The sequence below is a fragment of the Microcaecilia unicolor genome, chromosome 6, assembly GCF_901765095.1.
Source record: "Microcaecilia unicolor chromosome 6, aMicUni1.1, whole genome shotgun sequence".
Taxonomy (NCBI): Eukaryota; Metazoa; Chordata; class Amphibia; order Gymnophiona; family Siphonopidae; genus Microcaecilia; species Microcaecilia unicolor.
In genome coordinates, this window is record NC_044036.1 from 318,964,979 (window position 1) to 318,991,477 (window position 26,499).

The 26,499-nt window shown below is 44.8% G+C and overlaps 1 protein-coding gene across 1 annotated transcript in view; it reads right to left on the bottom strand.

Annotated features, from left to right (window-relative positions):
• Window positions 1–26,499, bottom strand: part of LOC115472179 (proton channel OTOP2-like) — a 52,118-nt gene that overhangs the window by 16,877 nt on the left and 8,742 nt on the right. The window contains exons 2-5 of the mRNA XM_030206334.1: window positions 13,687–14,118; window positions 8,769–8,905; window positions 7,023–7,081; window positions 4,030–4,211 (exon numbers count right to left, since the gene is read on the bottom strand). Coding sequence (XP_030062194.1) covers window positions 4,030–4,211; window positions 7,023–7,081; window positions 8,769–8,905; window positions 13,687–14,089 — 781 coding nt within the window. The 5' untranslated portion in view covers window positions 14,090–14,118. The remainder of the gene's footprint in view (window positions 1–4,029; window positions 4,212–7,022; window positions 7,082–8,768; window positions 8,906–13,686; window positions 14,119–26,499) is intronic.

Consider the following 26,499-nt stretch of genomic DNA (forward strand, 5'->3'; position numbering starts at 1 on the left):
CTGCCAGCCATCCCTGTGTGCTGCTACTGGGTGGGCCTGAGCCCAAAGTGGGTGAGCCTGGGCCCATCCAGGCCCCACCCTTGGCTTTAAAGATAGAAGTTGCAACAAAGAATACTGTGAAGATTTTAAAGATCTTGAACATTCTTGAGGAGCCAATTTTTCAGAGAGATATTGTAGTTTACCCATACAAAAAGCCTTAAAAACCAGGCATAAAAGTTTGCAAGATATCCTAGCAGAGAGCAGAAGTCAGTGCAATTCTTCAGTATAGAAGTAATGTGGTCAAATTTCTTTCTATTGTCTATCAATTGTGCGGCCGTATTCTGAATTAACTGTAGTCTTTTGAGACTTTTGTCAAACCATGAAATGGTGATAATGTGGGCAGCAATTTTCTAACTGTGCACGAGTGCAAAAGGGACACAATACCAGGGTCGTAGCCAGACCTCACAGTGGGAGTGGGCCAGAGCCCGAGGTTGGGGGCACATTTTGAGTTCCGCCCTGCCGCCCCCCCCCCCACCGCCATGCCTCGCCTCCTCGCCCCGCCCACCCCCTCACAAACAAATACCTTTGCTGGCGGGGGTCCCCAACCCCCGCCAGCCGAAGCCTTCTTCAGTGCGGTCTCCGGCGCAGCCGCGTTCGCTGCCTGCCCCCTGCTCTCCTTTCTTCTTGCTCCTCCTGTGCACGCTGCACTAATTCATTAGCATAGAACATGCCTATTCTCCACTCCAGACCCGCCCCCAGAGCTAAAATATGAATTGTAATTTTTGGCGCTTGGTAGTGTTCGCCAGTCTAAAAATTACCACGGGATGCCTGAGTGTGACCAGCGGTAAGCCAGTTTTTGCTGTGTTATGCATGTGTTAGTTCTTGCCTCAGCTTGGTAAAAGTATCTCACAGTATGCTCGGAATGCCACAGATTTACACCAGCTTTTTGGCACGCACAAATTTTCAGGATTAATTTACACAATTTGCACATGGTTCATTTTTCAAAAGCATGCATGAATAAATACAAACCTCTCTCCAATCCTGCCTCCTAGTAAACATATGTGTGTCACATAAACATAGGTGAATTTGGGCTCTGTGCAAATGCTTTTTTGCCCAATAGTGGGTAGGCCACTGATTCCCAAAGCTGGTCCTGGAGGCACCCCATCCAGTCAGGCTTTCAGGATACCCACAATGAATATTCATGAGAGATATTTGCATGCTCTGCCTCAACAGCAGGCAAAACTCTCTCATGAATATTCATTGTGGGTATCCTGAAAACCTGACTGGCTGGAGTGCCTCCAAGACCATGTTTGGGAACCACTGGTGTAGGCAATTGTGTCAAAACTCATTTATATTTGGGTGGGGCTTCACTGTGGGTGGATGCTGATTAGTACATAGGTACATAAGTAATGCCACACTGGGAAAAGACCAAGGGTCCATCAAGCCCAGCATCCTGTCCACGACAGTGGCCAATCCAGGTCAAGGGCACCTGGCAAGCTTCCCAAACGTACAAACATTCTATACATGTTATTCCTGGAATTGTGGATTTTTCCCAAGTCCATTAGTAGCGGTTTATGGACTTGTCCTTTAGGAAACCGTCTAACCCCTTTTAAAACTCTGCCAAGCTAACCGCCTTCACCACGTTCTCCGGCAACGAATTCCAGAGTTTAATTACGTGTTGGGTGAAGAAATCTTTTCTCCGATTTGTTTTAAATTTACTACACTGTAGTTTCATCGCATGCCCCCTAGTCCTAGTATTTTTGGAAAGCGTGAACAGACGCTTCACATCCACCTGTTCCACTCCACTCATTATTTTATATACCTCTCTCATGTCTCCCCTCAGCTGTCTCTTCTCCAAGCTGAAAAGCCCTAGCCTGCTTAGTCTTTCTTCGAAGGGAAGTCGTCCCATCCCCATTATCATTTTAGTCGCCCTTCACTGCACCTTTTCCAATTCCACTATATCTTTCTTGAGATGCGGTGACCAGAATTGAACACAATACTCAAGGTGCGGTCGCACCATGGAGTGATATAACGGCATTATAACATCCTCACACCTGTTTTCCATACCTTTCCTAATAATACCCAACATTCTATTCGCTTTCCGAGCCACAGCAGCACACTGAGCAGAAGGTTTCATGTATTATCGACGACGACACCCAGATCCCTTTCTTGGTCCGTAACTCCTAACGTGGAACCTTGCATGACGTAGCTACAATTCGGGCTCTTTTTTCCCCACATGCATCACCTTGCACTTGCTCACATTAAACGTCATCTGCCATTTAGCCGCCCAGTCTCCCAGTTTCTTAAGGTCCTTCTGTAATTTTTCACAATCCTGTCGCGAGTTAACGACTTTGAATAACTTTGTGTCATTAGCAAATTTAATTACCTCGCTAGTTACTCCCATCTCTAAATCATTTATAAATATTGGGGTAGGGTGTCTGATCGGGGAGTCTTGATCAGGGAGGTGATACTGTTTGGGGGGGGGGAGGGGGTTAGATCAAGGGGGCTAAATCAGGGGAGTTTTTGGTTTCTTTTGCCTGGGCACATATTCCATTGGTTTTTGTTTTTCATTTTAACTAAACAAAACAAACAGCAAACAAAACCAAAAAAATGAAGAAGAAGAAATAAAAAAAAAACAAAAGAAACAAAAAGCACCCTCTTCCCATTTCCCTGATATTGAATCTAGAAATTCAGCAGCAGCGTTCTCTCTCCTCTATCTTTTCTAAGGGGGTCCTTTTACTAAGCTGTGGGGAAAAGGGCCCTGCGGAAGTGGCAGGGCCATTTCCCCCACATGCCAGGACCCTTTTTACCGCAGCAGGTAAAAAGCCCCCTACATAGCCACATGGTTAGATAACCCTTACTGCATGGCCACGCGGCAGGGAGCGCTGCCACTCATTGAGGTGATGGTAAGGGCTCCTGTGTTAACCCAGCAGTAACTGGGCAGAGCATGGCAATGCCTGATTACCTTGAAACTCAAAACCACAGCTTCACACTGACTGTGTAACACAATGGATACAAGAAAAAGCTCCCTTTCAATTCACATCAATCAATGTTGATCTTAAGTGGAGAAAAAAAAGCTTCAGTATCGCCACCCAGCCAGCCCGAGATTATCAGACTATAAGGCGTGAGCACGGCGCAACATCATTTAGCCAAAAAAAAAAAAACCCTCCACATTAATGAATGTCTTTAAAGGTCAATAATGAACAGATTCCTATATCCATAGATTACAGGATTTTCTGTGTGTACAATTCTTTAAAATATAGTGATGTTATTATGCTGCCGATTACTTATCTTAATTCCCAAAACTCTGGCGTTGCATTCTCAATCAGTAGCACCAATGGTGACCCAACAGGGAGTCCCCGTTTTGCTATCGCTGCTTCAGGGGTTCAACACTCTTGTAAAGTTTTAATTCCAGTTTCTCGTCTGTTGCCGTTCATGGACACGTATATAATCCTGTGTCGCGTTTGCTGCACTCCAAAGACGTGGCCTGTTATTGACCTTCAAAGACATTCATTAATGTGGAGGGGTTTTTTTTTTTTTTTGGCTAAATGATGTTGCGCCGGGCCCACGCCTTATAGTCTGATAATCTCGGGCTGGCTGGGTGGCGATACTGAAGCTTTTTTTCTCCACTTAAGATCAACATTGATGTGAATTGGAAGAGAGCTTTTCTTGTATCCATTGTGTTACACAGTAAGTGCGAAGCTGTGGTTTTGAGTTTCAAGTTTATTATTTGTGAGCTGAAGTGAATTAATAGTCGTTAGACGATGCCTGATTACCGCCAGGTTAGCGCTGTGCTAGAAAAAAACCCTCATTTTCCGGAGTGCCAGAAATGGCGTGTGCTCAAGCCGGAACTACTGCCGGCAGCTGCGTTGGGCCAGCGGTAGTTACGTTTTAGCGTGCAGTAAGCCCGCATTGGGCTTATCGCCGCTTTGTAAAGGGGCCCCTAAGTTTGTTTCTACCTGGATTCAGCAATTTGATACCTCAGACAAGAACAGTTTTCATTTTATTCACACTCTTTGCGAAATGAAGTTCTATGGAAGTGAACAATACCTGCGGCAGCCCCTCTGTTGGTAATATTTTCCATTTCACTGAAGTTGTGTGTTGTAAAATTTTGCTCTTTCATGTACGCCATGTATTTTTCCTCTATCTCCTTTGACTGATGCACTGATTCATCTGTTACTGCTGCCATCCACACAGCCATGTTAGTACTCAAGACGAGCATTAGACCGTACCTAAGGAAAGAAGGACAGGACAACCACCAGGTTAGAAATAAGGACCTAAGGATAAGAACATAAGCATTGTCATACTGGGTCAGACCAAAGATCCATCAAGCCCAGCATCCTGTTTCCAACAGTGGCCAATCCAGGTTACAAGTACCTGGCAAGATCCCAAAACAGTACAATGCATTTTATGCTGCTTAGAAACATAGAAACATGATTGCAGATAAGGGCCGAATGGCCCATCCAGTCTGCCCAACCCACCATAAAATGCTTATCCTAGAAATAAGCAGTGGATTTTCTCCAAGTCCATCTTAATAATGGCATATGGACTTTTCTTTTAGGAAGGTATCCAAACCTTTTTTAAACCCTGCTAAACTAACTGCTTTTACCACATTCTCTGGCAATTAATTCCAGAGTTCAATTGCAAGTTGAGTGAAGAAATATTTTCTCCAATTTTTTTTTAATTTACTACTTTGTGGCTTCATTGCGTGCCCTCTAGTCCTAGTATTTTTGGAAAGAGTAAACAGGTGATTCACGTCTACCCCTTCCACTGTACTTATTATTTTATAGACCTATTTCTGAATTCAGTAGCACTATCGATGGAACCAGTTCACCAGAGACACAGCAGGGCCTGGGGCAGGACCACCTCCCTCCCACTGCAATGCTGCCCCCCCTCCCATATTTGCGCTGCCCCCGCACCTTCCTGTCACTGTGTCCAAGTAGGTACCTCCTTGCTTGTGTCTGACTGCTCCTCCAGCTTTGGTCTGTCATCTCCTGCTGCTGCATGCCAGGACCCAGATGATAGTACCTGCCCCCAACATCTGCCATTTCCGGTGCGCCAGGTTTTTTTGTTTTATTTTTTGCACCGGGGATTTACCGGACAGTAATTGAGCAACACCACATGCTGCCCAGTTACCACTGGGGTAGCGCGGGAGCCCTTACCGCCTCCTTCCCCTGGGAAATGGCTGCGCAGCAAGTGGTTCACTTACCATACGGCCATTTCCTTCTTCTTTTTTTTTCCTTAAAAGCCTTTTACCTGCTACGGTAAAAGGAGGCCTTGGTGTGCAGCATCTCCACACGCCAACACTACTGCAGGGCCCCTTTTAGTGGCAGAAATGTGTTAAAGCATTTTGTGGTATTTGACCTGTTTACACCAGGGGCGTAGCTACTATGGGGCCATGGGGGCCTGGGCCCCCATAGATTTGGCCCTGGACCCCCCTGCTCAGGGCCATGCCAAGGGTCTGTGGCGCCCCCCTGCAGAAGATCAGTTGGCGTCCCCAGCGCCCCCGCGCAGACGAACAGTTGGCGCGCACGCCCCCTCCCCCCCGTGAAAATGATCGCTGCCCTCCCATCCACGCTCCTCTCTCCCCTGCCCTCCCGCTCCCATGTCCCAACTGCCAGCCCTCTTCTTCCCCCCCAAGATCCCTTTTAAATTTACCTCGGTCCGGCAGCGAAGGCGCAGTGTCAGTGAAGGAGGCGGGCAGGTGGCGCTCCCGACGTCTCTACTAGTCTTCCCTTCGCTCAATGTCCCGCTTTCTTCTGATGAGAAAAGAAATGATGTCAGAAGAAGGCGGAACACTGAGCGAAGGGAAGACTAGTAGAGACGTCGGGAGCGCCGCCTCCTTCACTGACACTGCGCCTTCGCTGCCGGACGGAGGTAAATTTAAAAGGGATCTTGTTGGGGGGGAAAAGAGGGCGGGCAGTTGGGACATGGGAGCGGGAGGGTGAGGTAAGCATGGTGCGGCAGGTAGCCCCCTAGAGGATGGCGCCCTCCTGCCGTGCTTACCTCGCTTACCGTGTTGGCACGGCCCTGCCCCTGCTGACAACCCTCTCAACCCCCCTCCCACTGCCAACCCGCCGTCGCCGTCTGCTACCTTTGCTGGCGGGGGACCTTAAACCCCGCCAGCCGAAGTCTTCTTCCTTCGTTTGGTTCCTGAGTCAGAAACCAAACAAAGGAAGAAGACTTCGGCTGCCGGGGGTTGGGGTCCCCCGCCAGCAAAGGTAGGTGACGGCGGGCAGGGGGGGGTCGAGAGGGTCATTGGCAGGGGGGGTGTCAAAATGCTGGTGGTGGTGGGGGGTGTCGGCAATGGTGGTGGTGGGGGGTGTCGGCAATGGTGGCGGGGGGGGGGGGGGGGTTGGCGGCACCGGAGGTGGGCTAAAATGTGCCCCCTCACCTCGAGCTCTGGACCCCCCTCCCGCCGAAGTCTGGCTACGCCCCTGGTTTGCACACACTAACCTGCAACTTATGAATTGTTGGAGTTGGCATGTTATGTGCGGAGAGCGGGCACTTCTGCATTATCCAGCTAGTATCTTATGATTAGCGTGTGAAAACTGGACAACGCAGAGTTAACTCGGGAGCACTTAGCGCCTTCTAAATAGGAGTGTAAGCTCTGTCGAGCAGGGACTGTCTCTTCATGTTCAAGTGTACAGCGCTGCGTACGTCTAGTAGCGCTATAGAAATGATAAGTAGTAGTAGTAGTAGTAGTAGGTAGTAAGTGGGTCCTGCATTAACTTCCTGCAGGTACTGCAGGTTACTGGGAATATTAGTGCACAACCTGCAAATTAAAAGCAAAATGTCCTAAACACTGCCCTGCTAAATCTGGGCTTAGGGCCCATATTAAGATGCATTAAGATGCCCAGATTTTATCACAGTTTAGTAAAAGGGGCCCCAAAGTTAAAGAAAATGGCATGTACTGAAAATGAAACGAACCAAAACAAAAGAAAAGGAAAGAAACGTAAAAAAGCTCCAAAATGAAAGAAACATTTTTTTTCCATGTACACCTGTACCAGCGGCTGAGGGTGTTTATTGCAGTGGGAGCTCACCTGGTTATCTGAGTGTGCATCTGAACACAGTGCTTAGAGGAAACCCAAAGAAAGTAGGTCTAGAAAAAAAAACATTAAGAAACAAACAGTAAAACTTCCTGTATAGACTGTGTGGCATAAATCTCTTAAAACAGTGGTTCCTACACCTGGTCCTGGAGGCACCCCAGATAGTCAGGTTTTCAGGATATCCACAATGAATAATTCATGAGAGGGGTTTGCATTCACTGCCTCCACTGCATGCAAATCTCTCTCATGAATATTCATTGTGGATATCCTGAAGACCTGACTGACTGGGGTGCGTCCAGGATCAGGTTTGGGAACCACTGTCTCAAAAATGAAATTAGAAATACATGCTTTGAAATGCTAAATGAGATGCTGTATGTATTGAGGTTTTTTTTTTTATATCTATCTATTGGTTCTTCAAAGCCTGTTTTCTCTCTTTTTCACATACATCCCTAATTAAGACGTGCTTTATTCTCGCATACCAGGTTCAAAAGTAAGATAAAAAGGAAAGCTAGAGATCAACTGTGGCCTAATACAGTGTCTCCCAAGCCAGTCCTGGGAGCATCGCCTTACCAGTTAGGTTTTCAGGAGATCCACAATGAATATGCAAGAAATTTACATATAATAGAGGCAGTGTATGCAAATCAAGTTCATGCATATTCATTGTGGATCTCCTGAAAACCTAACTGGCAAAGGGGTACTCCAGGACCGACTTAGGAAACGCTGATCTAATACACAGGAGTTAAATGGAGCAACTTATATAAGTGTAAAAATATAAGCTGTGACAAAACAGTTATGTTAATTAGGGATAGGCTGCTCTTTGCAACTACATAGGAAATGTCTGTGACAAATCCTATGTTATTGCATTCATTAACAGACAAAAATGAGCAGGAAAAGCATGACATTTGTATTTTTTTTTCATTTGCTGATAACAATGCACACTATTTAGAAAGAGTGTGTATTCATTCCTGAAGTGAACACATATGCAAACCATTGTGCATGCATTGCACTATAAGGAAAATATGCACACTCTTTGCCCCTGAAATGAAAATGAAGTCAAACCGAAACAAAACAAATTGAACAATTCGGCACATGACACGGGAAATGAACGAAACAAAAAAATGTTGGGCTGCCCATCCCTAATGTTCATGATCTGCTGTCATATTGTTTAAAGGTACCAAAGGATCTTCATTTACAGCATCAGGAAATTTCCTCTTCTGTAGTTCCTCCTCCTCCCCCCTCACTTGGCCATGAGCTGTGAATCTTCACTCCAAAACCCCTCTCTCCTCAGCCCCCCCAAACACGAGTTTGAAGCATTAGAGATGAATAGGATGAGTGACCAAAAAACCATGCTCTATGCATCAAGCTTGTGTATTGCATCTTACTAGCCCAAAGTATAAAAGATCATTTGGGTGTTAGTCATGAATCTTCCCTTTAGCCATTAACCTGACCCATTTCATCATGCAACTTGCAGTTTCGATCTGCTTTCTCCAATGCTTGTTGAAAAGTCAGTGCAAGCGGTAGACGTAGTCTAGTTTCCCCAGTATAAGTAAAGAAAAACTGAACAACCTTATTTTCAAAAGTGCTGTTCCCATGACGATGTGAAAAAAAGCTAAAGAGTGTATCTGAGCTCTCCCAAGTTGTTTTCATCCAAGGCAAACTGAGAAAGCAGAATGAATGTACCAAAGCTTTCTTAACCTCCCCAAAACTAGACAAGAGATTAATGCATTCTGCAGAGCTCACCTGGATAACCACAAACATAGCTTGCACCACGGGGTAAATGATTTTGATTGGAGACTCGCACCTGATATAGCCAACGTAATATCCAATTTTTAATATATCCAGTACTAATGAACAAATCCCAAATAAGACAAGACCACCTGTTTTGAAAACAAAGCTCGTCAGATACATAAAACTAGAGTGAGAAGAATTCCAACAAAGAGTGAAAGGAACCTTATGAGTAAGGGAAACACATATAGAGGAGCATTTTCAAAAGAAACGTCTAAGTCGGAATTTGGACGTTTTACAAAGACGTCCAAATTCAGAGGCGGGGAGAAGGTCATTTTCAAAAAAAGATGGACGTCCATCTTTCGTTTTGAAAATACCAATGGCGTCCTTGGATTTGGATGTCCTTAGATTTGGATGTCTTTGATTTTCGGCGATTTTTGAAACCAAAGACGTCTGAGTCTAAAACGTCCAAATGCAAGCCATTTAGACATGGGAGGAGCCAGCATTTGTAGTACACTAGTCCCCCTGACATGCCAGGACAGAAATGGGGCACCCTAGGGGGCACTGCAGTGGACTTCATAAAATGCTCCCAGGTATATAGCTCCCTTACCCTGTGTGCTGAGCCCCCCAAAACCCACTCTCCACAACTGTACACCACTACCATAGCCCTTATGGGTGAAGGGCGGCACCTATATGTGGGTTCAGAGGGTTTCTGGTGGGTTTTGGAGGACTCGCTGTTTCCTCCACAAATGTAACAGGTAGGGGGGTGTGGGCCTGGGTCCACCTGTCTGAAGTGCACTGCACCCACTAAAACTGCTCCAGGGGCCTGCATACGCTGTCATAGACCTGAGTATGACATCTGAGGCTGGCATAGAGGCTGGCAATCAATATTTTTAATGATGCTTTTTGAGGATGGGAGGGGGTTAGTGACCACTGGGGGAGTAAGGGGAGGTCATCCCTGATTCCCTCTGGTGGTCATCTGGTCATTTCGGGCACCTTTTTGTGCCTTATTTGCAATAAAAACAGGTCCAGGTGAAAGTGTCCAAGTTTTAGTCTTGGACGTCTCTGCTTTTTTCCATTATGGCTCAAAGACGTCCAAGTCTTAGGAATGCCCAAGTTCCACCTTCACCACGCCTCCGATACGGCCCCTCTCAGATTTGGACATCCTTGCGACGGACTCTCGCTAGAGATGTCCAAAATCGAGTTTCGATTATACCAATTTGGATGTCTCTGAGAGATGGACGTCCAAGTGCCGAATTATGTCGGAAGATGGACATCCATCTCTTTCGAAAATGAGCCTGATTGTCTATCAGGCAGGGGAGTTTGATTTTCTACCGAAAGAATATTCATATGATAATGGTTACTGAGAGGATGATTTTGAATAGTCCAAGTCATTGCAAGATTACACGCTCTATAGTACTACTACTACTATTTAGCATTTCTATAGCGCTACAAGACGTACGCAGCGCTGCACAAACATAGAAGAAAGACAGTCCCTGCTCAAAGAGCTTACAATCTAATAGACAAAAAAATAAAGTAAGCAAATCAAATCAATGAATGTGTACAGGAAGGAGGAGAGAAGGGTAGGTGGAGGCGAGTGGTTACAAGTGGTTACGCGTCAAAAGCAATGTTAAAGAGGTAGGCTTTCAGTCTAGATTTAAAGGTGGCCAAGGATGGGGCAAGACGTAGGGGCTCAGGAAGTTTATTCCAGGCGTAGCGTGCAGCAAGACAGAAGGCGCGAAGTCTGGAGTTGGCAGTAGTGGAGAAGGGAACAGATAAGAAGGATTTATCCATGGAGCGGAGTGCACAGGAAGGGGTGTAGGGAAGGACGAGTGTGGAGAGATACTGGGGAGCAGCAGAGTGAGTACATTTATAGGTTAGTAGAAGAAGTTTGAACAGGATGCGAAAATGGATAGGGAGCCAGTGAAGCGACTTGAGGAGAGGGGTAGTATGAGTAAAGCGACCCTGGCGGAAGATGAGACGGGCAGCAGAGTTTTGAACCAATTGGAGAGGGGAGAGGTGACTAAGTGGGAGGCCAGCAAGAAGCAGATTGCAGTAGTCTAAACGAGAGGTGACAAGGGTGTGGATGAGGGTTTTGGTATAGTGCTCGGAAAGAAAGGGGCGGATTTTACAGATGTTGTAAAGAAAGAAACGACAGGTCTTGGCGATCTGCTGGATATGAGCAGAGAAGGAGAGAGAAGAGTCAAAGATGATCCCAAGGTTTCGAGCTGAGGAGACAGGGAGAATGAGAGAGCCATCAACAGAAATAGAAAATGGGGGGAGTGGGGAGGTGGGTTTGGGGGGAAAAATGAGAAGCTCGGTTTTGGTTGTGTTTAATTTCAGGTGGCGTTGAGACATCCAGACAGCAATGTCAGACAAGCACACTGAAACTTTGGTTTGGATGCAAGGTGAAATATCAGGGGTAGAAAGGTAGATTTGGGAGTCATCAGCATAGAGATGGTAGGAAAAGCCATGGGATGAGATTAATGAACCAAGGGAAGAAGTGTAGATAGAAAAGAGGAGGGGACCAAGAACAGAACCCTGAGGTACACCGATAGGCAGAGGGATAGAAGTAGAAGAGGATCCACCAGAGTGAACACTAAAGGTGCGGAGGGAGAGGTAGGCTTCTTGTAGCTATTTCCAAACATAAATCAACCAGTTACTTTCCCTTTGGAAACTGTCTATGAGGGATGCATGTAAAAAGTGCTCATACATTTTACATTTGCTGTTTGTCCAGGTGACCAGATGGGAGACTGAACAAAAAACAAGGAGGCTGGGATCACCCACAGTGGTCAAAATAAGGAGACAAAATTAATTAAATAAAATCCATATTAGTGGACAGCAATATAAAGATATTATTGCCTACTAGTATGGTTTTATTTAATTTAATTCCTATTCAGTTTTGATGTTCATTTAAGTCATGTGTGTTTTGTTTTTAGAAACTATACCCCTGATGCAGGCATATGTCGAAACGTGGCCACATCGGTTTTTATATATGAACCATTTCAGCAATAATGCCTTCTTTGCCACGCTGGTGTTCTCATCTTCTCCTTGTTTGTACCTGACTTTTTGTCTCCTTATTTTAAATAGTATACAAGCCATTTTCCTCACATGATCTGAATATGTGCCCCCCCCCAACTCCCTCCCCCCCCCCCCCCACACGAAGTGGAAGCTTTGAGGAGAACAGTTTTCAAAGAGGCCAGTCTACCCTGGAAAATGCCTTTGAAAAATATCCTCCAACTGCTTTCCAAGTGCTACTAATATATAGACAGAAAGATGGGCAATGAGTAGGATGAACCGTAGGCAGAATGGTACGCAGAAACCTTTATTGATTAGATACTGAGGGGGTTTTATACAATGTGGCCACCGGCGGTAGTTTTGTCTGGAGCGTGTACCATTTCCAGAGCTCTGGGTAATTTTTTTTCCCTAGCACGGCGCTAACCTGGCGATAACCGGGCATCAGCATGCGAAGTCTGGTTACCCTTGAGTTACAGCACGAGCCCTTATCGTCACCTCAATGGGTGACGGTAAGTACTCCCCACCGCATGGCCACGTGATAAGAGTTATCTTACCGCGTGGCCATATTTTGGGGGGGGGGGGGCATTTTACTGGCTACGGTAAAAAGGGCCTTGGTGCATGGGAAAAACATCCCCCACCGCTACCGCAGTGCCCTTTTCCCTGCAGCTTAGTAAAAAAAACCTCTTAGTGCAGATGCGTTTCTGTGAGCATCTGCATCAAGGGTAAACGTTCATATCTTTCCCACTATCTCATGCACAAGGTTGATCATATACCAATCGATGATAAATGCTTCCAAAGTTCCTTAGGGATGAACTCAAATTAGTAGCACAATGCATTGCCTTACAGCAGCTTCTAACAGCTCATCCTACTCATTGTCCAACTTACCTGTCTACTGTTCACTGGGACAGATCTTTTTGTACATTATTCTGTTGATAATATGCAGAGACATGAAACGTCCAAAGATAACGGAATTTCTCAGAAGGTAAGAGTCAAAGTATCCTTATAGACCTGGATAAAATGCAGTAGAAGGCATCAATGAAAAGCAGAAAAACCTGAGCAGACAAAGACCTTTAGACCCACCTACCTGGCCCATTTTCCCTACCTATCACAATATGGCCGACGTTATTTGGTCTCTGACTTTCCTTTGGCTTTCCCTGCAATTGTTCCAAGCCAGTTTGAACTATAGTGGGAGACTGCACCATATATCCACCAGTCTTTCTGTGAAGAAGTGCTTCTGTATTTTGATCTTCCCATACACCCGTCCTGATTATGAAAATGCGATGTAGTGACAGCTCCAAAACTGTTTCCTGACCATTTTCTCTCTCTCCAGCATTAACTCCACTTGCCACCTCTCTCTACCACCTGTCATTAACCAGTTTCTAACCCAGGTTGTCAACTTAGGTCTGACCACCAGAATGTAAAACTTTTGTATGGTAGACTATTGAAGAAAACAGAGTCTTGTTTCGAAGCTCCCAGGACTTACAAACAGGAGCCCAACATGGCCACGTTGTGCCAAAAGTATAGGCTGCATTGAGAGCAATAAGAACCAACTGGCACTAACCTAAAAACTCCACCAACATTGATCAATGTTTCTCTTCTTGGGTCCGTTGATCAGTTTTGGTGGAGTTTTTAGGTTAGCGTCAGCTGGTTCTTATTGCCCTGATGCAGCCTCTACTTTGGTAAAACATGGCCATGTTGGGCGCCTGTTTGTAAGTCCTTGCAGCTTCAAAACAACTCATTAAAGACTGTGTTTTATTCATTAAGGTCTACTTCTTTCTTTTGTTCCACAGTGGATATTGTAGACCGATTGCCTTATCGTTTCCTTACCCCTTAAAATTTCTCTATGGGACAGACTTGCAGAGATATTAGTTGTACATAGATTTTGGATTTTCTTCTTTGATTAGGACACTCATACCTCGCAACCAGATAGGTCCTGCGTGGGAATCCTTGTAGAGGACGGCATCTTTGTGCTTAAAGGTGAAGCTTAGCTGGAACAGCATCCAGACTATTGCCAGTAGCATCATCGCAGTGAGAAAACTGAGCACCTCTTTTTCCCGAATGGGTACTTCATCTGCAGCCCCACTGCTAACAAACGCACAACCAATTAATAGCACGTTGACGGCCAATAAGGCAGATAATAGGCGCCCTCCTTTCTTCCAGACTTCAGAGGTGTTTGATGATGGCTGAGGGTTTACACTGAAGTGGGATGTTGGGTAGGTGGAAACCGATGTGTTCATTGTCTGTTCCTTGAAAGCAGAATCTGTGGTTTGGTCTTTGAGGCTGTTTGTGGTCTCATTTTGGGGATGCTGGTCAGACATAGTTTGATCAATATCGGAAGATGGAATCACTGCCAAGAAACAAAAGTGACAATCAGAATTCCCTTCACAAGATTTGTAACAGAAACCATTTGAAAAACTATCACAGGCTCCAAAACAAATGGTGACCCCCCCCCCATCAGAAAGTCCTTATATAATAAATAAATAGAAATTATAAAAATCTGAATGCAGTAGATTGTTCATGCCCTTATGTTCAATCCAATTAGAGGATAATTTTAGAAAGAATTTTCCGTATGTAAAGAATATTTTACATGTGGAAGTTATAAAATGACATGGCTGAATATGTGTGTACAGGCAAACATGCTGACAAGATCATCTGTACTTTTATGCACGCTCCCCCTAATTCTATAAAAGTTGCCAAAAATTGCATATGCAAATTTGGGTGCCTACCCAATTTGAGTGCACAGAATAATGAGCTAATTAGTGCCAATAATTGGCTTTTTAACAAGCAATTATTAGCACTAATCAGATTTAATTGAAATTTATGTGCGTAAATTTAGGCACAGGATCCCAGGAAGATACACATTGACCTATGTTGGTGGAATGTTTAGGTTTACACAAACTAGTACTTTATGCCCCTGACGCAGCCTGAATCCTTGGCGAAACATGGCCATGTTGGGCGATTGAGTGTGAACCTTAGGAGCATCAATACGATTTATTAAAGCCTGCATTTTGTTGATCAAGGTCTACTTCTTGTCTTTCGCTCCACTGTGGATATTATGTACCAGTTGTCTTCTTGTTTTCTTACTTATGGGCAGAATGAGGGCAGGACCCAAGATTACAGGAGGACCTCGCGAGACTGGGGGATTGGGCATGCAAGTGGCAGATGAAGTTCAATGTTGACAAGTGCAAAGTGATGCATGTGGGTAAGAGGAACCCGAATTACAGCTATGTCATGCAAGCTTCCGCATTAGGAGTCACGGACCTAGAAAGGGATCTGGGAGTCATCGTTGATAAGACGTCAAAAACTTCTGCTCAGTGTGCTGCGGCGGCTAAGAAAGCGCACAGAATGTTGAGTATTATTAGGAAAGGGATAGAAAACAAACACGAGGATGTTATAATGCTGTGTATCGCTCCATGGTGCGACCGCACCTCGAGTATTGTGTCCAATTCTGCTCGCCGCATCTCAAAAAAGATATAAAGGAATTAGAGAAGGTGCAGAGAAGGGCGACAAAAATGATAAAGGGAATGGAACGAGTTCCCTGTGAGGAAAGGCTGAGAAGGTTAGGGCTCTTCAGCTTGGAGAAAAAGCGGTTGAGGGGTGATATGATAGAAGTCTACAAGATAATGAGCGGATTAGAGCAGACAGATGTGAAGCGTTTGTTTACACTTTCAAACAACAACAAAACCAGGGGACACAAGATGAAGCTAGAATATGGTAGATTTAAAACAAACAGGAGAAAGGTATTTTTTACTCAGCGTGTAGTTAGACTCTGGAACTCGTTGCCGGAGAACGTAGTGACAGCAGCTGGCCTTACGGAATTTAAAGGGGGTTTGGACAGATTCCTGAGGGAAAAGTCCATTGAACATTATTAAATTTTTTTTTTTGTGGGTATTACCGGGTTGTTGAAGCCTGGATTGGCCGCTATCAGCAGGGCTGCCGAGAGGGGGGGACAGGGGGGACAAAATTCCCCGGGCCTGGGCCTCCGGGGGGGGGGGGGGGGGGGGGGGGGCGGCACCGCCGCTGCCGCAGTCCGGCCCGTCCACCCTCCATCGCTCCCTGGCATTGAATTTAAGCGTCTCACCTTCAAAGGTGCAGCAAGCAGCGGCAGACCACTCCTTCCTTCCATGTCCCGCCCTCGCCTGATGTAACTTCCGCGAGGGCGGGACACAGAAGGAAGGAGTGGTCTGCCGCTGCTTGCTGCACCTTCAAAGGTGAGGCGCTTAAGGTCAGTACAGAGGACCCGGGGGTGGAGAGAGGGCCCGGTGGCGGGTGGAGGGGGGGCTCGGCAACCTCGGGTGGGGGGGCCCCGGGGGCGGCCCTGGCTGTCGGAGACAGGATGCTGGGCTTGATGGACCCTTGTACTTATGCTTATGTACTTATATTCCTAGCATTTACACATGTTGTAGAATATGGGGGATATGCACCCAGTTTAGGCACGTACGTTTGCACCGTGTCTCAGTTGGTGCAAACGGCCATGCCTAAAGTTAGGCGCAATTCCCCGGAGTAAGTTCTATTTTATACACAGCACCTAACTTTAAGCATGGCTTTATAGAATAGTGTTTTTTTCCTCCCGGCACCATATATAGAATTCACCCCACTGTGTGCAGGCATTCCTGGAGGTGCAGTTTAGGTAGAGCTCCAGTGAAACTGCAATGTATTCATGGACTTTATAAAATATACTTTCTTCATAGCAGGTGTAAATTGGAGCGAGAGAATTTATGCACTGTTAGGAGTAGTTCTGAGAGCTTATTTAATAAAGACATGGGGCATCTAAGTTGCTGTAAAGTAGGCATACACCTTTGGGGGTAATTTTATGCAGCTTTTTCCACAAGTAAGGATTGCATGTAGATGTTCTTGGGGGGTGGAGAGAGGAGTTGCGATGTATAAATAAAGGCTGGTATTCAGCCTGTGGTGGTCAGTGCTTGTCATACCACTGACCGCCATGGGCAAAACTTGACCCTGATATCCAATGCCAGGCCTAATCCTGGCACCGGCATTGACTATCCAGGACTTGCATGGCCATCGGCAGTTATTTGGGTGTTGGTTGATATTACATAAGAACATAAGAGTAGCCATACTAGGTCAGACCAATGGTTCATCTAGCCAAGTATCCTGTTTCCAACAGTGGCCAATCCAGGACACAAGTACCTGACAGAAACCCAAATAGTAGCAACATTCCATTCTAGAAATCCCAGGTCAAGTAATTGCTTCCACTTTTCTGTCATAATAGCAGTCCATGATGATGTATTAGCAGTCCATGATGGTCATCTTTTCTTTTTCCTAATATGATTGCTATTTATCACTATATTTAAATTTAACACTTTTATTGACATGCATTTTATGTTTTTTATCATATTTTTTAATGATTGTTTTATTGTACTTTTTATGCTATTTGTTTTATATGTTTTTATATGATTTCTTATAGTATTTCTTAGTCCACATCATTTAACATAGTAACATAGTAAATGATGGCAGAAAAGACCTGTACGGTCCATCCAGTTTGCACAACAAGATAAACTCATTTTACATGGTATGTGATGCTTTATATGTATACTTGAGTTTGATTTGTCCTTGCCTTTCCAAGGCACAGACCGTAGAAGTCTGACCAGCACTGTTCTTGTACTAAGTTCTGAAGCTAACATCGAAGCCTGTTAAATTTACACTCCAGCCCATGCCTATCCCTATCTATTCAGTCACGATCAGGGCGTAGACTGTAGAAGTCTGTCCAGCTCCCGTTTTGTTTCCCAATTACTGGCGTCACTACCCAATCTCCGCTAAGATTCCACGGAACCATTCCTTCTAAACTGGATTTCTTTGTGTTTTTCCCATGCATGTTTGAATTCCATTACCGTTTTCATCTCCACCACCTCCCGCAGAAGGGCATTCCACATATCCACCACCTTCTCCGTGAAAAAATACTTTCTGACATTAGTCCTGAGTCTGCCCCCTTCAACCTCAATTCATGTCCTCTAGTTCTACTGCCTTCCCGTCTCCGGAAAAGGTTCATTTGCGGATTAATACCTTTCAAATATTTGAACATCTGTATCATATCACACCTGTTTCTCCTTTCCTCCAAGGTATACATGTTCAGGTCAGCAAGTCTCTCCTTGTACGGTTTGCAATGCAAATCCCATACCATTTTTGTAGCTTTTCTTTGCACCACTTCCAGTCTTTTTACATCTTTAGCAAGATACAGCCTCCAAAACTGAACACAATACTCCAAGTGGGGCCTCACCAATGACTTGTAGAGGGGCATCAACATCTCCTTTCTTCTGCTGGTTATGCCCCTCTCTACACAGCCTAGCATCTTTCTGACCACAGCGTTGCCTTGTCGCATTGTTTCTTCACCTTCAGATCCTCCAACACCAACACTCCAAGGCCTCTGTCCTGAGTCGAGCTTACTAATCTCTCCCCTCCTATCCGGTATCTCTCTTTTGGGTTTTCGCACCCCAAGTGCATCACTCTACACTTCTTGGCACTAAATCTTTAACTGCCAGACCCTCGACCATTCTTCTAACATTCGGAGATCCCTTCTCATCGTTTCTACTCCCTCCAGGGTAGCCACTCTATTGGCTATTTTCGTGTCATCCGCAAAAAGATGACCTTTCCTTCCAACCCTTCAGCAATATCTCCCACAAATATATTAAACAGAATAGGCCCCAGCACCGACCCCTGAGGAACTCCACTGCTCACCTTCCTCTCCTCTGAGCAGATTCCATTTACCACCACCCTCTGCCACCTGTCGGTCAACCAGTTTCTTATCCAGTTCACCACTTTCGGTCCTAAGTTCACCCCTTTCAGCTTATTCACGAGTCTTCTGTGGAGGACCGTATCAAAGGCTTTACTGAAGTCCAAGTAGATTACATCTAGCGCACGTCCCTCATCCAGTTCTTTGGTCACCCAGTCAAAAAAGTCAATAAGATTCATTTGGCAGGATTTTCCTTTGGTAAAGCCATGCTGCCTCGGGTCCTGTAACCCGTCAGCTTCTAGAAAGTTAACTATCCTTTCTTTCAGCAGCAACTCCATTATTTTTCCTACCACCGACGTGAGACTTACCGGTCTGTAGTTTCCCACTTCTTCCTTGTCTTCACTTTTGTGAAGAGAGACCACATCTGCTCGTCTCCAATCTCGCGGAATCTCTCCCGTCTCTAAAGATCTATTAAATAAATCTTTAAGAGGTCCCGCCAGGACCTCCCTGAGCTCCTTCAGTATCCTGGGATGTATCCTATCCGGCCCCATAGCTTTGTCCACCTTCAGATTCTCCAACTGTTTATAAACTCTTTCTTCCGTAAACGGTGCAGCAGCTTCTCCATTCCCAGACGTTCCCTCAGCAGCCAACCGTGGTCCTTCTCAAGGATTTTCCTCTGTGAACACCAAAGAGAAATAATTGTTTAGCACATTCGTTTTATCTTCATCACTCTCCGCATAGCCATTCTCATTATCTTTCAGTCTCGCAATTCTATTCCTATCTCTTCTCCTTTCTCCAATATATCTGAAAAAAGTCTTGTTGTCACCTCTCTTTACATCTTTAGCCATTTTTTCTTCCGCTCACACTTTTGCTAGCTGTATTTATTTATTGCACTTGTATCCCACATTTTCCCACCTCTTTGCAGGCTTACAGAGATCTGTTAAGGCATCGCCATACAGGGTAAACAATACCGTTGGTGTTACAATGAGATCAAGAATGACAAAAAAGAACTAAATTAGCAGTTATAGAAAGAAGACATTCAGAGTAAGGGTGTAGTGGGGGTGTAGTTAGGTTATGTATTCACGTGGTAGGCCTTGTTGAAGAGATAGGTTTTCAGAGATTTATGAAAGTTGGCTATTTCGTTAATTGTTTTCAAGTTAGTTGGTAGTGCATTCCACAGCTGCGTGCTCATGTAGGAGAAGCTGGCCGCATGTGTTAGTCTCTATTTTAATCCTTTACAGCTGGGGAAGTGTAGATTAAGAAATGTTCTGGCAGACCTTTTAGCATTTCTGGGTGGCAGGCCCACGAGGTCCATCATGTACGTTGGGGCATCTCCATAGATGATTTTATGAACAATCTTGCAGATCTTGAACGCGATATGTTCTTTAAGTGGGAGCCAGTGTAATTTCTTTCTTAGGGGTTTTGCACTTTCATATTTTGTTTTTCCAAAAATAAGTCTGACTGCGATATTCTGGGCTGTTTGGAGTTTCTTGATGGTTTGTTCTTTACAGCCAACGTAGAGTGCGTTGCAATAGTCCAGGTGACGTTAGTACTATTGACTGTACCAGGTGGTGAAAAATGGTCCTTGGGAAGAAAGGTTTTACTCTTTTGAGTTTCCACATGGAGTTGAAGATCTTCTTAGTTGTATTCTTCACGTGGTTTTCGAGTGTGAGATTTCGATCAATGGTGACTCCAAGAATTTTCAGGGTGTTTGAGATGGGTAGGGAAAAGTTTGGTGTGGTTATGGTGGTGAATTTACTTGTGTTATGTTGTGAGGTGAGTATAAGGCATTGTGTTTTTTCTGCGTTAAGTTTTAGCTGAAATGCATCCGCACAGGAGTGCATGATTTGGAAGCTTTGGTTGATGTCGTTGGTGATTTCCGTTAAATCATTTTTGAACGGGATGTAGATCGTGACATCATCTGCATATATGTATGGGTTGAGGTTTTGATTGGCTAGTAACTTGGCTAGGGGTATCATCATTAGGTTGAAGAAGGTTGGTGTTTAATCCGACAATCTTTTCCATGATCCTCTCATTGCATTCTTTTGTATTTCTTGAACAAAGCCTCTTTTGCTCTTATTTTTTCAGCTACTTGTTTGGAGAACCATATAGGCTTCCTGCTTCTCTTGTTTTTGTTTACTTTCCTCACAAAAAGATCAGTCACCATATTTATAGCAGCCTTTAGCTTGGACCACTGTTTTTCCACTTCTTCTATGCCTTCCCACGCCAACAGCTCCTTCTTCAGGTATTCCCCCATTTTATCAAAATCAGTACATCTGAAATCCAGTACTTTGAGTTTTGTGTGTCCGCACTCCGCCTTCGCCCTTATATCAAACCATACGGTGTGATGATCACTATTACATAGTTGGGCACCCACCTGGATATTGGAAACACTACCTCCATTTGTGAGCACTAGATCCAGCATCGACCCTTCCCTCATCGGTTCCGTCACAATTTGTCTGAGCAAGGCACTTTGACAGGCATCCACAATCTCCCTACTTCTTTCTGATTCCGCAGACGGAACGTTCCAATCCACGTCAGACAAATTGAAATCTCCCAACATTAGCACCTCCCCTTTCATACCAATCTTTTGAATGTCTTCTATCAGATCCTTGTCTAACTTCTCTGTTTGCGCAGGAGATCTGTAGATAACCCCCGTGTGGATACAGGTTCCGTCTTCTCTTTCCAGGACGATCCATAACGCTTCTTCTTTTCCCCAGGTTCCCCGCATTTCAGCTGCTCTGATTTTCTCTCACATACAGAGCCACTCCTCCACCTCTTCGGCCCTCTCTATCCTTCCTAAAAAGATTATAGCCTGGTACGGTCACATCCCATTCATGAGAATTCTTGAACCACGTCTCTGTAATAGCAACAATATCCAAGTTTTCTTCAAACATCAGGGCTTGGAAGTCTTGAACCTTTTTACTTAGACTACGAGCATTTGTACACATAGCTTTCCATGTGCTTAGTGAGTTTGGGTGGTTTTTTATATTTACTACTACTTCTACTACTACTTGTATTTACATGACCTTTCCCTCTGCCATCATGTTTATTCTGGGGGTGACTTTTCGAAATCCCCTGTTTCCTTATGTCACCCCCACCCTCTAGTTTAAATGTCTAGAAACATATTGTCTGAATTTCTCCCCAAGGATCCTTTTTCCCATCACAGAAAGATGTAGCCCATCATTACAGTACAGCCTGTTATTTTTCAGAATTTGGTTTGTAAATCTTGTAGCTGAAGATCCTGGAAGACATTTCACTACGTTGGAACCCCTGAACTGTGTTCCTAAGTTAATGCCTCTGATAATGGAGTCTCCGAGCAGTAATAATTTTCTGCTTTTCACAATTCTGTAATTAGTTGGGGGACGTTTTATAAAAAGTTTCTACACAGTTTTATATATTCAGACCAGTGCTCCGGATAGCAAAGCAGATGAAATGAGGACAGTCTTTAGGACCAATCAAGCAGTACTGCAATGGGCACACCCTATAGAATAGTAGCAGATGGGGCACACTTAGCCACCCCAGCATGTGCCCTGCCATTGACTTGGCGTAAACAGTCACTCCTAAGTTTCAGCATGCCAAAACTGCTTTACATTGCTATTCTATAACGGGTTAGGTGCACCTTGACGCCATTGTAGAATTGACGCTATCTCCCAGATTCTATATAGCGCACCTAGTGCTCTGCATCAAAATCGCATATTCTATAACAATACGTGTAACTTAATTGGCTTAACAAGCCAATCAGCATTGTTAACAGCACTTAACAAGCAATAATGAGCACTAATTGGCAATAATCCGAATTCACGCACATAACTTGCTATGTGTATTCTGTAACACACTGCACCTACATTTTAATTCACGCAGGCAAAAAGGAGCATGGCTTTGGGTGGGTAAATGTGCATTTCATGGGCATTCCAAAATTTACATGCACAGTTATAGAATATGGCCCAGTGCACGTAAATCTACACGCGGGGATATACGCATGTTTTCATAGGTGTAAATGGAGACATGTAGTTTTAGGTGCTAGGATATCAATTAGATACTCAGGTTCCACAGGGGTCTGTGCTGGGACCGCTGCTTTTTAACATATTTATAAATGATCTATAGATGGGCGTAACTAGTGAGCTAATTAAATTTGCTGACAACACAAAGTTATTCAGAGTTGTGAAATCACAAGAGGATTGTGAAAAATTACAAGAGGACCTTACGAGACTGGGAGACTTGGCATCCAAATGGCAGATGACGTTTAAAGTGAGCAAGTGCAAAGTGATGTATGTGGGAAAGAGGAACCCAAACTATAGTTACATAATGCAAGGTTCCACATTAGGAGTCACCGACCAGGAAAGGAATCTAGGTGTCGTCATTGATGATATGTTGAAACCCTCTGCTCAGTGTGCGGTGGTGGCTAAGAAAGCAAATAGAATGTTAGGTATTATTAGGAAAGGAATGGAAAACAAAACTGAGGATGATATAATGCCTTTATATTGCTCCATGGTGCGACCGCACCTTGAATACTGTGTGCAATTCTGGTCACCGCATCTCAAAAAAGATATAGTGGAATTAGTAAAGGTACAGAGAAGGGCAACAAAAATGATTTATTTTATTTATTGCATTTGTATCCCACATTTTCCCACCTATTTGCAGGCTCAATGTGGCTTACATAGTTTTATTAACATTGTCATTCTAGGGTATCAGATACAGTTAGTATTGTGCTGAGATTAAGTAGGGAAGAGAGAAGAGGAAGGGAGTGATTAGGGTAGTTATAGAAGGTGATAAAGGGGATGGGATGACTTCCCTATGAGGAAAGGCTAAAGCGGCTAGGGCCCTTCAGCTTGAGGAAGAGACAGTAGAGAAGAGATGATAGAGATATGTAAAATAATGAGTGGAGTGGAATGGGTAAATGTGAATCGCTTATTTACTCTTTCCAAAAATACTAAGACTAGGGGGCATGCAATGAAGCTACATAGTAGTAAATTTATAATGAATCAGAGAAAATATTTCTTCACTGAATGAGTAATTAAGCTCTGGAATTCATTGCCAGAGCATGTAGTAAAAGCTGTTGGTTTAGTGGGGTTTAAAAAAGGTTTGAATAGCTGCCTAAAAGAAAAGTCCATATGCCATTATTAAAATGACTTGGGAAAAATCCACTGCTTATTTCTAGGATAAGCAGCATAAAATGTATTGTACTGTTTTGGGATCTTGCCAGGTACTTGTGTCCTGGATTGGCCACTGTAGGAAACATGATGCTGTGCTTGATGGACCTTCGGTCTGGGCCACTATGGCAACGCTTATGTTCTTATGCTATGTCCTTAAGCGCATTCTATATATCGTGCCTAAATCAAGATACTGATTATAGAATACACTTAGGTGGAAATGTTTACCTTACCGACTTTGTAGCAGGGGCATAGCTAAGTGGGGCCACGGGGGCATGGGCCACCACAGATTTAGCCCTGGCCCCCCCTGCTTTCACCCCCCCACTGCCGCCGACCCTCCCCGCCACATTCGACCCCCCCTTCCGCCGCCAACCCTCCCCCGCCGCCACCGTCAGGTACCTTTGCTAGCGGGGGTCCCCAACCCCCGCCAGCCGAAGTCCTCCTCTTTAGCGCCGATCTCCGGCGGACTGGCACATTGCTGATCTGGATTCTGTTTCTGACGTGAGTCCTGACGTCAGGACTCACGTCAGAAACAGAATCCAGATCAGCAACGCGCTGGACTCGGAGATTGGCGCTGAAGAGGAGGACTTTGGCTGGCAGGGTTTGGGGTACCCCCCCCCAGCAAAGGTACCTGGTGGTGGCAGGGGAGAGTTGGCGGCGGTGGGAGGGGGGGGTCAAAAGTGGCAGGGGGTGTCGGCAGTGCTGGGGGGGCTAAAATGTGCCCCCTCACCTCAGGCTCTGGACCTCCCTCCCGCTGAAGTCTGGCTACGCCCCTGCTTTGCAGGCACCTTATATAGAATCTGGCTGTAAGCATGCTTCTTTGTCATGCCTACATTAGGTGCCTCTTTCTATCATTTCCCCCTTAGTATTTTATATAGAGGCACAGCCTTCCATAAAATGTCCTGGCCTATATGCATTTTTAAAAAAAAATATTTTTATTGGCAGTAAACCATCACATCAAATAGAAGAATATATCATAAAAGAAATGACAAAAGCTGAAGAAATAGGTTCCGACAATGTCACACATATTATCCACTGAAAAGATCTGAAAAAGGGAACCCACCAGATCTTATACCAAACAGTCAAAGTCTATTGTTGCCGTCTGGCTCACCAGTTTTTATTTTGTCATGCATTAAGTTATGCACGTACAGCCTGTATAGTCAAAGGTTTAACAGATCTAAATAGAGACATTCCTACGAGTAAGTTTGGGGAGGGGTTAGCGTATGTGTGCATGCATTACAAAATATGTGTGCATCTATGTAAAATAATCTAGAAAACCTTTGCTTAATAGTAACAGGTGTGTCCTGTATCCTTCGAGTCTTTTGGTTGTGAACAAGAAGCAGTAACACAGAGTTCGGGAACGATCCTGTTATGCCACTCTACCCCACTGGGGATGCAAAATTGTTTGGAGCTTGGCCAATTGGTAGAATTAAACCCAATTAAATACCGGGATCCATCCATGTTCACATAATGTTATCAAGGACACAGGCATTGAAGGTGCTACACTCAACAATATAAGCAAACTTTGGATCAACAATCGAGAAATCATTTAATTATCTTTTCAAGTCTGATCTGGCAATTTTCTCTTGCTCCTTTGGGCTTCCAGCTCAATTGGAACTGACCTGTACTGAGAAACAGCACCAGGAGCCTTTTCACACTTAACCAAAGGAGTTTCCAATTTTTTTTTATCCCTCCTTGGCCCCTTCTGCTTAGCCCAGTCACTATAGTGACAATCCTTGGCCCCTCCAGAACCCAGTATACGGGTGTCCTGAGCCTGGCCACTACGTGATGACTGCAACACCTCCAGCCATGGCCAGCTCAAGGCCCCAAACCAGGCTTGAAAACTGAAATCAAGTCCTCCAGCACTGTCACTGAGCCACCAGGCCAGCCTGTATTTAATGTACTACTTAATATCTTCCCATTTTCTAAGTTTGATCTTAATTATACACAGTGGTGCAGACTGCTATACAGTAACTTGAACAGTGCTATTTGTACTCCTGTGTAGACTTTACATTTCATACTTTAAAGGAATAGTCATTCAGGAATCTCAAATAGATAAAACTTAAACCAAGAATACAACTCCTAGGAGAGAGAACAACTGCTCAGTTACCATGTGCTTGACAAAAAAAAAAAAGCCAGGTTTTAATGACTATTTTGAACTCTTTCAATGAGGAGGTCCTACAGATATTTAATGGTAGTTTATTCCAAATACCAGAAGCTAAAAAGTAAAAGGCACTATCCAGCTCATTTTCGAAAGAGATCCCCGGCCATCTTCCAACACAAATCAGGAGATGGCAGGCGATCTCCTGAACCCGGCCAAATCGGTATAATCGAAAGCCGATTTTGGCTGGCGCCAACTGCTTTCCGTCGCGGAGCTGGTGAAACTTCAAGGGGGCGTGTCGGTAGGGTAGTGAAGGCAGGACGGGGGCGGGACAGGGGCATGCTCACGAGATGGCCGGCTTCACCCGATAATCGAAAAAAAAAGCCAGGCTTGATGAGCATTTCGCCGGCTTTACTTGGTCCCTTTTTTCACGACCAAGCTTCACAAAGGAGCCCCAACTGACCAAATGACCACCGGAGGAAATTGGGGATCACCTCTCCTTACTCCTCCAGTGGTCACCGACCCCCTCCCACCCAAAGAAAAAACAAAAACTATTTTGCCAGCCTGAAATGTCATACCCAGCTCCCTGACAGCAGTATGCAAGTCCCTGGAGCAGTTTTAGTGGGTGCTGTGCACTTCAGGCAGGTGGACCCAGGCCCATCCCCCCCTACCTGTTCCACTTGTGGTGGTAAATGGAAGCTCTCCAACCCCCCCAAAACCCACTGTACCCACATGTAGGTGCCCCCCTTCACCCCTTAGGGCTATGGTAGTGTTGTAAAGTTGTGG